This window comes from Dermacentor variabilis, chromosome 11 (genome assembly GCF_050947875.1).
Source record: "Dermacentor variabilis isolate Ectoservices chromosome 11, ASM5094787v1, whole genome shotgun sequence".
In the NCBI taxonomy this organism is placed as follows: domain Eukaryota; kingdom Metazoa; phylum Arthropoda; class Arachnida; order Ixodida; family Ixodidae; genus Dermacentor; species Dermacentor variabilis.
In genome coordinates, this window is record NC_134578.1 from 90,419,712 (window position 1) to 90,433,026 (window position 13,315).

General features: G+C 48.4%; 1 protein-coding gene across 1 annotated transcript in view; it reads right to left on the minus strand.

The window, feature by feature from the left end:
* The window catches only part of LOC142564761 (venom metalloproteinase antarease-like TpachMP_B), a 69,232-nt gene that overhangs the window by 16,462 nt on the left and 39,455 nt on the right, over positions 1 to 13,315 (minus strand). Inside the window, exon 6 of the mRNA XM_075675909.1 lies at positions 6,673 to 6,837. Coding sequence (XP_075532024.1) covers positions 6,673 to 6,837 — 165 coding nt within the window. The remainder of the gene's footprint in view (positions 1 to 6,672; positions 6,838 to 13,315) is intronic.

The window sequence follows — 13,315 nt, forward strand, 5'->3', positions numbered from 1 at the left end:
ACTGATAGGGAAAGCAAACATAACGGACTGGAAAGCCTTCAGAGAAGCATGTGGCGATGCAGTAGAAAGCATCCAATCTATAACAGACTTGGGGAACATGCTCAAAGAAACACAACGCGAATTCACCAAAGAAATTGACCATATCCTGCAGACTCCGGACGTGGACTCTAGACTTCTCAGACTATGGGAAGCCAGAAGGGTGCTCACAGAAAGGTGGAAAACACAGAAATACAAGAGAAAGCTCAAGCTAAAGATTGCGGAAATCACGAAAAAGGCAGAAGAGTACGCGGCGCAGCTAGCGAGGCAAAATTGGCAACAATTTAGTGACTCTCTAAACGGAACCTTGAGCACTGCAAAAACATGGCGCATACTCAAGGCACTCCTAGATCCGGCAGAAACAAAGACTGAAAACAACAAAGCCATATGCAGACTGGTGCACCAGTACGAGGGAACAGACTCGGAACTATTGGACAAAGTACGCAAAAAGTGCAACGGCGACGGCGACCCAGCAGCCTACACAGAGCGCTACAAAGGAGAAGAAAATGGAAGGCCGGATAGACCCATCACCCGGGAAGAGGTGTACGCGGCGATAAGAAGCGCAACAAAGAACACAGCCGCAGGTGCGGACAATATCAACAACTCGCTCATCCGCAACCTCGGAGACGAGCTAGCCGAAAAGCTAACCGAATACCTCAATGGACACTGGCAAGCGGGAACAGTACCAGAAGAATGGAAACACGCGGAAGTCATCATGATCCCGAAACCAGGCAAGAAACTTCAAGTGGAAAACCTCAGACTAATCTCTCTTACATCATGCCTAGGCAAGATCTATGAGAGAGTGGTTACGAGGAGGCTACAAAATCATATGGAAGAAAACGAGCTGTACCCCCTCACTCAGCATGTTTGGTGTCAGAGCCAGGCTCTCGACCGAAGATGTACTCCTGTAAATCAGAGAAGAGGTACCGAGCAATATCCCACTCAACGGAGAACACATCATCATGGCACTGGACGGCAAAGGCGCCTTTGACAACGTAAGCCACGAAGCCATCCTGACAGGACTAGACAACCTAAATTGGGGCATGAAAATACACAGTTACGTCAAGGCGTTTTTGTCCAACAGAACAGCAACAATCGGCCTAGGCGAGCTCAGATCCAAAAAGTTCAACATCCCAAACAAAGGCACACCGCAGGGATCGGTCATCTCACCCATCCTGTTCAACGATGCCATGATTGGACTGGCCCAACAGCTAGACCAAATCGACGGCCTACGCCACGCCATGTACGCCGCCGATATCACTGTAAGGGTCAGCAAAGGCTCACTCAGGGAAAAGGAAGAAAGATTTCAAGATACTGCGACATGCGTAGAGGAATATGTCAAGGCAAGAGGTCTAGCCTGCTCAACGGAGAAATCCGAGCTCGTAAGAGTACGGCGAGGCAAGAAGAATCGCACCGTCCCAGAGGAAGTAAAGCTGAAGTTGAACATCCACCTCGAGGGACAGCCAATCCCTGAGAAGACACTCATCAGGATATTAGGAATGTGGGTACAATAACACTAATTAAAACTGCAGCCAACCAAGTGGCCCTCATGATAACGCGGGTCTTGGAGGAAAGACACGGCATGAAGGAAGCAGACACAGGTCAGAAGCCTAGTGGTCAGTAGAGTGACGTACAGCCTCCCGTACTACCACTGTAGGAAGCACGAAATGCAACAAGTGGACGCAATCCTGAGGAAAGCCCTCAAGACGGTGCTCCACCTACCGCAGTCAACATCGACCGACAAACTCCTGGCCCTGGGGCTACACAACGGTCTCGAGGAGCTCCAAGAAGCGCAGATAATCGCGTAAATGCAAAGACTAAAACTATCGGCAACGCGCAGAAGACTCCTGAGAAGATACAGCGGCGAAGCTACCATAAATGAGACACAAAGCACGAAGACAATAAATGTAAAATATAAATCAAATATTATACGCCAAAGGCTATAAATATTGTATTACTGTTTTTTATAGAGACGTGGCCTAAAACAACAAAGTTGTAGGGTCCTGCACGGTTGCTATCAGTGTGTGAATCCGTTCTGGTTTAAGCATAATGTCGTCAGCTGTAGAACAGACGGTCCAACAGGCTGCCTGTTGGGCTAGTTGGTCTAACATTCTAAATTCCAAATACATCACAAAAATACCCATACACGTAAAGAAGACATGAAAGATGCGGAGAAGCGCTACTACCAACGATTTATTCCGATCGACACACCCTCCGATCTTATAAAGTGAGCCACGCACAAGTGTCACGCCCTTTTTCCCATGCAAAGGTGATAAAATAAAAAGGTGAACAATACTGCTGCCTGCTTTAGATAGCAGAAGCAGAGTTTGGGTAGGCGCTAGTTGCTATTCCATTGTTTCAGCATCACTAACGCCCGTACATAGACAGTTATTTTGGTTCCTGTCTACGTAAGTGATGTTTGAAACATTAGCAGATTTCAAGAATTCTAGTTCGGCACTGTACAAAAGAATAGATGCTTCCCTTACACAGGTTGGTGAATTTTTGTGGATATGGAATACTTCCGAAGCCACTCGAGCATTGTGGTTTGCAGACTCGCCTAAGATAGTAGTATCATTAAAAAGAGCCTCGCAATCGCAAGCGATGATATGGGCAACCGATCCGGCATATTTGTCCTCTTTTCCTGAAGTTTTACCGCGTGCAGTTTGAGCCGGTCGTTGATGTACCGTTCAGTTTGGCTGATTTGCACGTTCCCACAGCGTGTCTGGTTTTGCAACCTCGCTTGCTGTCAACGTCAATCCGAAGGCAGAGCCTGGAAGCCTTATTAGAAGCCAATAGGTAACAGCCTGTCGGCAGCTGGATTTTCTAAGTTGTTTGTTGGTGCGGTGGCCGAATCGCTCGTCGAAAAGGTAAAGAACAAAGCTGGAACGCAAAGCTCTCAGACCAAGCGACGCGACGACGGCGAGGCCTTTTTCAATGCTTAATATACATAAGGTGCCGCACAACCTGAAGAAGGTCGCAAATAGGCATAGTGTTCCTGTGGCCTTTACGGCTCCTAATAAGCTTTTCAGTCTCTGCCCTCGGATTTTAGTTCCCAGCAAGCGAGGTTGCAGAACCAGACATGAACACCCCCACGTAGGGTGTGCGACAGGAGTAGTATATTCAGTTCCCTTGAAGTGTGGAAAAGTGTACATCGGCCAAACCGAACGGTACATCAACGGCGGGCTCAGAGAGCAGGCGCTAAATGTTAAGAAAAAAAGAGGACAAATATGCACGTTTCGTTGCCCATATAATCGCGTGTGGTTGCGAGGCACCCTTTTCTGAGACTACTATCTTGCGTAAGTCTGCAAACCACGCGGCTGAATGGCTTTAGAAGCATTCCATAACCACAAAAATTTACCTATCTGTGTAAGCGAATCATCTATTCTTTTGCACAGTGCCGAACTGGACTTCTTGAATTCTGCTATCTAAAGGAGGCAGCAAGATTGTTACTCTTCCTAGTTTATCACCTTTGCATGGGAAAAGGGGCGTGACACTTGTGCGTGGCTCACTTTCTAAAATCGGAGAGTGTGTCGATTGGAATGAAAGTTGGTAGTAGCAGTTGTCCACGTCTTTCGTGCTTTCATTATGTGTATGTGCATTTTTTGCGCTGTATTCGGACTTGACGTCGTCAGCTGTGCGGCAAAGAATCATGCCGTCTTGTGTGTAGGAAACTTAGGGATCTGTAGGGGTCTGAACGTTGGTCGGAAGGGCCTCTCCTTGCTGCGACCTTGCGGCGAAAGTGGTCCTCAAAGAGTTCGCGCAATTTTTTTTTCTATTGTGAAGATGCAACTTGTAAATTCGTCCTTGTGCGTATAGAACCACACGCTTGAGGAGATGCTCAGGCAAAATCTGCCGTTGGCGTCCATATTATTGGATTCCACTTGTCATTGTTTATGCTTTCATAAAAATTGACCCGCCGTAATGGCTTAGGGGCTATGGTGTTGTGATGCTAAGTACGAGTTTGCGGGATGAAATCCAGGTCGCGGCGGCCTCAATTCGATGGGGGCGAACTGCAAGAACGTCCGTGTCCCGTGCATTGTGGGCACGTTGAAGATCCTGTGGTGATTAAAATTAATCCGAAGTCTCCCAATACGGCGTGCTTCAGAATCGCGTGGTGGTTTCGGTACGTAAAACCCCAGAATTCAACTGACTTGTTGAAAGTTGATGCAGTCGTTGACGTCAGCACAAGGATGGTTAGGGTGGTTATTTGGGATGATTGGATCAGCCTGACAAGCCGAAGCGGTTGATGAAGACGTCGCTTATTTGAGAGCCAGCGCCACCCCATGAGCCCAGATGCACCTCTTCGTTTTCCTTGCCTTCGGTCATTTGCTGTGCCGGTACTCTCCACAGAGGCCATGACACCAAATGTCCGAGCATCAATTATGCATCGCATATTAAACCGTTAGCATTGCAGAACAAGCTGGTAAAATTTTAATTCATTCAGTGTAGTTGAACAATAGTATTTGAATTTTAATCTAAAATCGAATGTAAAGCAGTCTCGCAATAGTTAGTAGGCAAGAAATGAATCAGCTGCCCCAAAAAGGGCTTCCTAAATTAAACAAATTTTTAGCACTATGCGAGCTTTTGTGCGCTACAAGCTACGGAGTGACTGCAAGAACGGGAAATATTTGATGGGCGCAAGTCCTACACCACGCCTCCACCGTCATTACCCGCACTCCCGAGACGGCTGAAGAAGTGGCCATTGCCCTGGCCACTCTAGATCCCACCTGTCACACCATCGTGTGTGACTCTCGCTCAACCGTCACCAACTTCACCAAAGGCCGTATTTCTCCCCAAGCTCTTCGCATCCTCTGCCAGGCACCCCACTCTAAAGACAGCATTATCTCCCTGACATGGATCCCTGACATGGATCTCCCTGACATGGATCTCCCTGACATGTCCACCCACACCTCCCCAATCTCAGTGAGGTCACCCACTCCATTGCGCGAGGCCTAGTCAAACGCGCCGGAGTCACTGGAGACGAGTTGGACACCAGGGACAATCTGACCACCTATAACGATCTCGTTAAGGCCTTTTACCTCAGTCGCCGAGCCTACCCCCCCTCACCCCAAGTTCAGCCGGGTGCAGGCTACGACCCTGCGTCTGCTACAAACAAACAAGTACCCTTCACTCGCCCGCATCTACCTTATATTCCCAGACGTTTACGCTACCCCAACTGCCGGTGCTGTGGCATTCACCCGGCTACGCTTCCGCATATGCATTGAGAGTGCCCAGCTCAGTACACACACATTAACACCACGACCCTCTCGTCGAGGTTGCATGCGGTTCTGCCGAGCTCCGCCCTCGACGGCGAATCCTGGGCGACCCAACACGCCCGCGAGGTGGCGGCGAGGCAAGCCCTCAACGTCCCCTCATGCGAGACTTAGGCCCGGCCATCACAAAGTGCTGGTTCTACAATAAATGTCTATCCCCCCCATGCGTTCCTGCGTTCTCGTATTTGCGGGTTAGAAATTGATAGGACCGAATCAGTCACAAGAATAGGTAGCGGTACAAGGCAGATATAATATTCTATGCAAGGGGAAAAGATAACGGAGATGCAAGCAAAATGCTAGACTAATAAGCCTGTATAGCATACCTAATTAGCTCAAGCAGGCGAGCTGAATATTTATCGCCACATCGTTTCAAAGGAACTGCCAGTAGATCATTTTGATCACGTGTCTTGGCGGTTTGCTGCTGCTTTTAATCACGCGAGTGAAGAAATTGTGGACGCGATTCCACGGCGACGCCTTTACCGCGCCATTGGATTCGAGAGCGTGCGGATAAGGACGTCCTATGGGATCTGCAACTGTTTCAACGCAGACGACACAGCAGTGGTCCCTCATTTCCTGACGTCTCGCAACCATGACAGTATGGCGGTCGCTGTCAGTGGGAGGAATTTAGAGGCAGCGATTCCACTTGAAAATTTCTAGTTAGACTGTGCGCTGAGAACCCGATTTTTTGTGGAATAACCATATTAGGCCTCCTACTCTCTGTGGGAATGAAAAAGCGAGAACAGTCAGCTGACCTTGTCATGGTACCTTTAAGCGTCTCTTGCATCGAAGCAATATGCATTTCGATAAATAAGCGTATTAGTCTTGTTTACTGGCTATGTTTAAAAAAGTTATCTGCCTGATAATGTACGTATTTCCTGGTTCCTATAGTTGAGGTTCAATTTTCTGCTACTGATCACGAAATAGGTTGCGTTCAGTAAATGCAATACACAATATATTTATTGGAACCTAAACGTTTACTCTGGGTTTTGAACGGAACAGCTAGATGATTCTGCTTCTCGGGCTAAATATATTAAACGCAAGTATTTTTTTGAGTCGCCCATTATCAGTATAAACTGAAATGAGGACAAGAACGATTGTCTTCTTAGCGCAAATGCATGGAAATGCACGTATATTTACTCAGTAGCCGGTTTATAAGATATACCTCAATTTATGTTCTGATCTCTGAATTAGGTGACTCTTACAAATCCAGTTTTACGAGGAAATAAATGAACGCACTAGAGGTTTTAGGAAATGCTCACGCATTAAGTTATGCTGTCGCAGATACAAGCCACTCGCGTCGTATTATAGGGCCGTATTAAAAAATGTTTCCTGTCAGTAACAGTTGAAAACAAAGTGAGCTTACCGCAGAAAAGCCAGTACTTGGTCTAGAGTGCACGTTGACAGAGCCAGCTGTGCGGCTGACGGAGTGATTGTCATAATGTACTGTTTGTTGTCTGGGCAATCTTCGGCTCCTGGGCTATTAGTTAGGTATTTCGGCGCTGCAACCCCATCATGCTCTGCTCCTAAACTGAAAGGCACGTAAAAGTTGCACATGTCATTATATAAAGTGAAGACGCACTGAATAGCTGTCAATGTGTGTTAAGATTATTCAGTGTGGTAATCCGTGCGTAAACCATCGCACAACCGACAACTGGTCCTAAGATGTTTTCCCGCCTCGTTTGTCAAATTGGGTATGTAAGCAGGGCTGCAAAATATCTTTTTTTTTGCATAACAAAAGCAATCAGAGCCCGAAGTTCTTTCGTTATATTGGCGCTTGAACACTAACTGGGCTGCGCGAGCGTAAATACCTTGGTGGGACTTTCACAAGCATGCTCTGGCTACGAGAACTCTATATTTAACCTTGGGGAACTGTTCTTGAACACCGGAACTTGAGATGCGGCTCTGCGAATAAAATATCTCAATTGTGACTTATTCGTTCACATCAACACGCAAACGCAAACAACACGGCACTGAAAAGCTTGAAGGGGTGTTCGATTTATGCTCATAATTTACGGTCGCCAATTTTGTGATTCGTCTGTCGGGGAATCTAGCTCGGTTGCTTCACCATAGCCAAGTTTGTATTGCACCGCGCTTTCTAGGGCGAGGCCTAGAAGCCGGGTATATAGTGCGCGACCGCGGTACGCGAAGCCACGGCTCGTGGTTCTATTCCGGCGTCGATTCGGGTCAGCCGCCTTAGCGCCTGAGGCACACGTCTGCAATATGAATTCAACAGTGGCGCATCGCATTTCGCAGTGGCGTATCGCAGTGGCGTATCGCAACGACTTGAAAAATTATAGACCGATCAGCTTACTGTCAGTTGCCTACAAACTATTTACTAAGGTAATCGCAAATAGAATCAGGAACACCTTAGACTTCGGTCAAGCAAAGGACCAGGCAGGATTCTGTAAAGGCTACTCCACAATAGACCATATTCACGCTATCAATCAGGTGATAGAGAAATGTGCGCAATATAACCAACCCTTGTATATAGCTTTCATTGATTACGAGAAAGCGTTTGATTCTGTCGAAACCTCAGCAGTCATGGAGGCATTACGGAACCAGGGGGTAGACGAGCCGTATGTAAAAATACTGAAAGATATCTATAGCGGCTCCACAGCCACCGTAGTCCTCCATAAGGAAAGCAACAAAATCCCAATAAAGAAAGGCGTCAGGCAGGGAGATACTATCTCTCCAATGCTATTCACAGCGTGTTTACAGGAGGTATTCAGAGACCTGGATTGGGGAGAATTGGGGATAAAAGTTAACGGAGAATACGTCAGTAACGTGCGATTCGCTGATGATATTGCTTTGCTTAGTAACTCAGGGCACCAAGTGCAATGCATGCTCACTGACCTGGAGAGGCAAAGCAAAAGAGTGGGTCTAAAAATTAATCTGCAGAAAACTAAAGTAATGTTTAACAGTCTTGGAAGAGAACAGCAAGTTACAATAGGTAGCGAGGCACTGGAAGTGGTAAGGGAAGACATCTACTTAGGGCAGGTAGTGACGGCGGATCCGGATCATGAGACGGAAATAATCAGAAGAATAAGAATGGGCGGGGGTGCGTTTGGCAGGCATTCTCAGATCATGAACAGCAGGTTGCCATTATCGCTCAAGAGAAAAGTGTTTAATAGCTGTGTCTTACCAGTACTCACCTACGGGGAAGAAACCTCGAGGCTAACGAAAAGGGTTCTACTCAAATTGAGGACGACGCAACGAGCTATGTAAAGAAGAATGATAGGTGTAACGCTGAGGGATAAGAAAAGAGCAGATTGGGTGAGGGAGTGAACGCGAGTTAATGGCATCTCAGTTGAAATCAAGAAAAAGAAATGGGGCATGGGCAGGGCATGTAATGAGGAGGGAAGATAACCGATGGTCATTAAGGGTTACGGACTTGATTCCAAGGGAAGGGAAGCGTAGCGGGGGGCGGCAGAAGGTTATGTGGGCGGATGAGATTAAGAAGTTTCCAGGGAAGACATGGCCACAATTAGTACATGACCGGGGTTGTTGGAGAAACATGGGAGAGGCCTTTGCCCTGCAGTGGGCGTAGCCAGGCTGATGGGGATGATGTATCGCATTTCCTAGCGCGTCACCGTAACAGAATGCGTTTTCATGTGGTAGGTACACCTTCGTACGTAAGCAGCTGGAAACTGCTCGCGGCGAGTGCGTTAGGGGTCATGTCGGCATGGTAGTGTGTCACGTAACATGAGAGCTTCTAGCGTAATGCGGCGCTTTGCTATTATTGCTGAGCCACAGCTATTTTTTTCAAATTTGTGTGCGTTATAGCAGGTTCGTGCTATATGTCTCCGGCGTCCTCTGTGAACTTAACGACACATTTTGCTTCTATTTTGCTAAAATAAGGGTAACGTTATGGGATATGATGTGTAAGCACCGTTCAAAGTGAGGGTGTAAGAGACTGTCTTCGCAATTGGTTACATATCCAGCTGTTCCGGAGCGTCAGCAGTGTGTTGTATGAATGGCGCAGAATTTAGCGCGTTGAATTTGGAGGAAACAATGCTGAAACATGGCGGGCACTAGAGGGAGCAAAAACGGCACTGCTGTTGTTTTTACTGCTCTTTCCTTGAATCTTAGTAGCTTAGTAACCAGCCCAATTCGACAGGTCAGCCCATTGCCCCGAGAAGTCTATGAAGGACACCGACATGAAATTAAGGGAGAATGGGGATATCATTATGGAAAGAAGCACGTAAATATAAGCGCATGCGGTTCGATAACATCCTTCGTGAAAATTTCCTCCATCGAGTAGCCGAAAGTGGTATATGAGGGCTAGGTTTTCAAACCGCGAGTCACACGTGGGAAGAGTTCAGAATGTGTGGTTTTGGTTCGATTACAGGCAACGGAAATCATTCATGCAAACGCTCAAATGGATGTAAGCTGGGATGTGTGCTGCCTGTTTTCCAGGTAGCACACACCTGCCTTGGTTTTCTACTTTTTTTAACAGTTTCTATTGGACTTGTTTTTATCGCGCTATGTATCGCCGCCCTCACTGGAGCCCAATGGCCTGCAACAGTTCCAAATAGGAGAGCTAGAACGTGATGAAAACTGAATATTTGCATCCTCTGGGAAGTGCCATGTAGAAGCGGCGTTCTCCCTTCTTTTAGACTATTGTCACGTGGTGGTGACGTTGAAGAACACAGTAGCAATACTGCGAACGACAAAACTAACTTTTATTGGGCGAACCTGTGGCCACAAAACAGGCTACACATATAGCACAATGATAGCGGCGAACACGGTCGGCGATCGTCAAAAATCTGATCTGCGGGCCAAGCGCGTCGGCTTTTATATATCCGTCGTGGAATGTTCCAGAGTAACCGCTGGGACCCACATGCCTTCCACAAAGTTCTACGTTATTCGCGTCGCGAACACATGCGATCAGACTACACAAGGTTTGGTCACAGACAGCGGATGGAAGCATCGATAACATTCCACAAACTTCCGATACATGCAGGCACGTCCTGCGCTGTACGATAACATTTGTTAGGCGGTGAAACGTGTCGGCCGATAAAGACAAAGATGTACACGTGTCAGTACCCCCCTCTTAAAAAGCATCCATCCGATGCTGCAAACGAGAGTAATAAAGAAAAGCACTCGTAGCAAAGAAAACAGCAAAATAAGGAAGTTCGTCAGCGTGCGTAAAATGGCTTCAGGCACACTACGTGGACCACTTCAGATCGTGCCCTGCGTCGCTGTGACTGCGAAATGCCGTCTGGCACGACCTCATAGTCCAGTTCGCCAACACGTCGGATGATCTTGTAGGGTCCGAAATAGCGTCGCAATAGTTTCTCACTCAGTCCTCGTCGAAGTATTGGGGTCGAAACCCGAACACGGTTGCCGGACTCGACGAGGCGTGGTCGGAGGTTGTAGTGTCGGCTGTCGGTACGCTGCTGGTTCTTCATCCGTCGGCGGGCGAGCTGTCGGGCTTCTTCGGCACGTTGGAGATAGGTAGCGACGTCAACATTCTCTTCCGCAGTGACGTGCGGCAGCATGCCGTCAAGCGTTGTCGTCGGGTTCCTGCCGTAAACCACCTTAAACGGCGTGATCTGTGTTGTTTCTTGCACCGCCGTGTTGTAAACGAAGGTTACGTACGGCAGGATGGCATTCCAGGTCTTGTGTTCGACGTCGACGTACATTGCTAGCATGTCGGCGAGGGTTTTATTCAGGCGCTCCGTAAGACCATTCGTATGTGGGTGGTAGGCAGTAGTCCTCCTGTGCCTTGTCTGACTATACAGAAGAATGGTTTGGGTGAGCTCCGCTGTAAAGGCCGTTCCTCTGTCGGTGATGAGGACTTCTGGGGCGCCATGTCGCAGCAGAATGCTTTCGACGAAAAATTTTGCCACTTCGGCTGCGCTACCTTTCGGCAGAGCTTTAGTTTCAGCAAAGCAGGTGAGGTAGTCCGTCGTCACGACGATCCACTTATTTCCGGATGTTGACGTCGGAAACGGCCCCGACAAATCCATCCCGATCTGCTGAAAAGGTCGGCAAGGAGGCTTGATCGGCTGTAGTAATCCGGATGGCCTTGTGGGTGGTGTCTTGCGTCGCTGATAGTCTCGGCATGTCTTGACATAACGGGCGACGTCGTCTGATAATACCTTTCTTGTATCCTCGATAGCTTCAGGGAGAAGCCGAGGTGCCCGGCGGTCGGATCGTCATGTAGGGCGTGCAGTACTTCTGGACGCAGCGCCGACGGAACAACAAGAAGGTAGATGGCGCGGACTGGTGAGAAGTTCTTGTTCACTAGTAGATTGTTTTCAAGCGTGAAGGAAGATAATCCGCGCTTAAATGCCCTAGGGACAACGTCGGTGTGCCCTTCCATATATTCGACGAGGCCTTTTAGCTCCGGGTCTGCCCGTTGCTGTTCAGCGAAGTCTTCCGCGCTTTTCATTCCAAGGAATGCGTCGTCATTCTCGTCATTTTGCGGCGGCGGGTGAATGGGGGCGCGTGATAGGCAATCGGCATCGGAATGTTTTCGTCCGGACTTGTAGGTTACAGTGATGTCGTATTATTGCAGTCTGAGGCTCCACCGCGCCAGTCGTCCTGAAGGATCCTTTATATTCGCTAGCCAACACAACGTGTGATGGTCGCTGACGACATTGAGTGACCTGCCATTTAGATAAGGGCGAAATTTAGCTGTAGCCCAAACGACGGCGAGGCATTCCTTTTCGGTCGTAGAATAGTTGCCTTCCGCTTTTGACAGCGACCGGCTAGCATAAGCTATTACTTGTTCCACTCCGTTTCTCCTCTGGACTAGAATGGCACAGAGGCCTAGGCTACTGGCGTCAGTATGGATTTCTGTATCGGCGTACTCGTCGAAGTGCGTAAGTACCGGCGGCGACTGCATGCGTCGTTTGAGTTCTTGAAATGCTTCGGCCTGCGACGTTTCCCACATGAACTCGACGTCACATATAGTTAGACGTGTCAACGGCTCAGCAATGCGTGAAAAGTCCTTGACAAAGCATCTGCAGTAGGCACACATGCCAAGGAATCTACGCACTGCCTTCTTGTCGATGGGTTGCGGGAACTGTGTGGTGGCAGCTGTCTTTTGCGGGTCTGGGCGGACACCAGATTTGCTGATTACGTGGCCTAGGAACAGAAGCTCATCGTAAGCGAAGGGGCACTTTTCCGGCTTCAGAGTGAGCCCTGATGACTTGATGGCCTCTAGTACTGTCGCAAGCCGCCTCAGGTGATTGTCGAAACTTCCGGCGAAGACGACGACGTCATCCAAGTAAACGAGACAGGTCTGCCACTTAAATCCTGCTAAAACCGTGTCCATCACGCGCCGGAACGTTGCAGGCGCCGAGCACAGTCCGAATGGCATAACCTTGAACTCATGGAGGCTGTCTGCGGTGATGAAGGCCGTCTTTTCGCGATCTCTTTCGTCGACTTTTATTTGCAATAACCAGACTTTAGGTCCATCGACGAGAAGTATTTAGCTTTGCAGAGCCGATCCAATGCGTTGTCTATCCGTGGGAGGGGGTATACGTCCTTCTTCGTGATCTTGTTCAGACGACGATAATCGACGCAGAAACGTAGGGTTCCGTCCTTTTTTTTTCACCAAGACTGCAGGAGATCCCCACGGGCTTTTGGACGGCTGGATGATGTCGTCGCGCAGCATTTCAGCGACTTGGTGCCTTATAGCTTCACGTTCTCGCGTCGAAACTCGGTATGGGCTCTGGCGGAGAGGTCGAGTGCACTCTTCGGTTATTATGCGATGCTTTGCGACTGGGGTTCGTCGAATCCTTGATGACGTCGAAAAGCACTCTTTGTATCGTCGAAGTAGACTTCTGAGCTGTTGTTGCTTAATCGTGGGGAGACTTGTATTTATGTCGAAGTCTGGCTCGGGAACTACGGTTGTCGGGGTAGATGCGGCAGGATCCCAGAGGACAAACGCATTGCTGTTTTCCAGAATTTTCTCGATGTATGCGATTGTCGTGCCCTTGTTCATGTGCTTGTACTCCTGGCTGAAATGTGTCAGCAACACTTTCGTGTTTGCT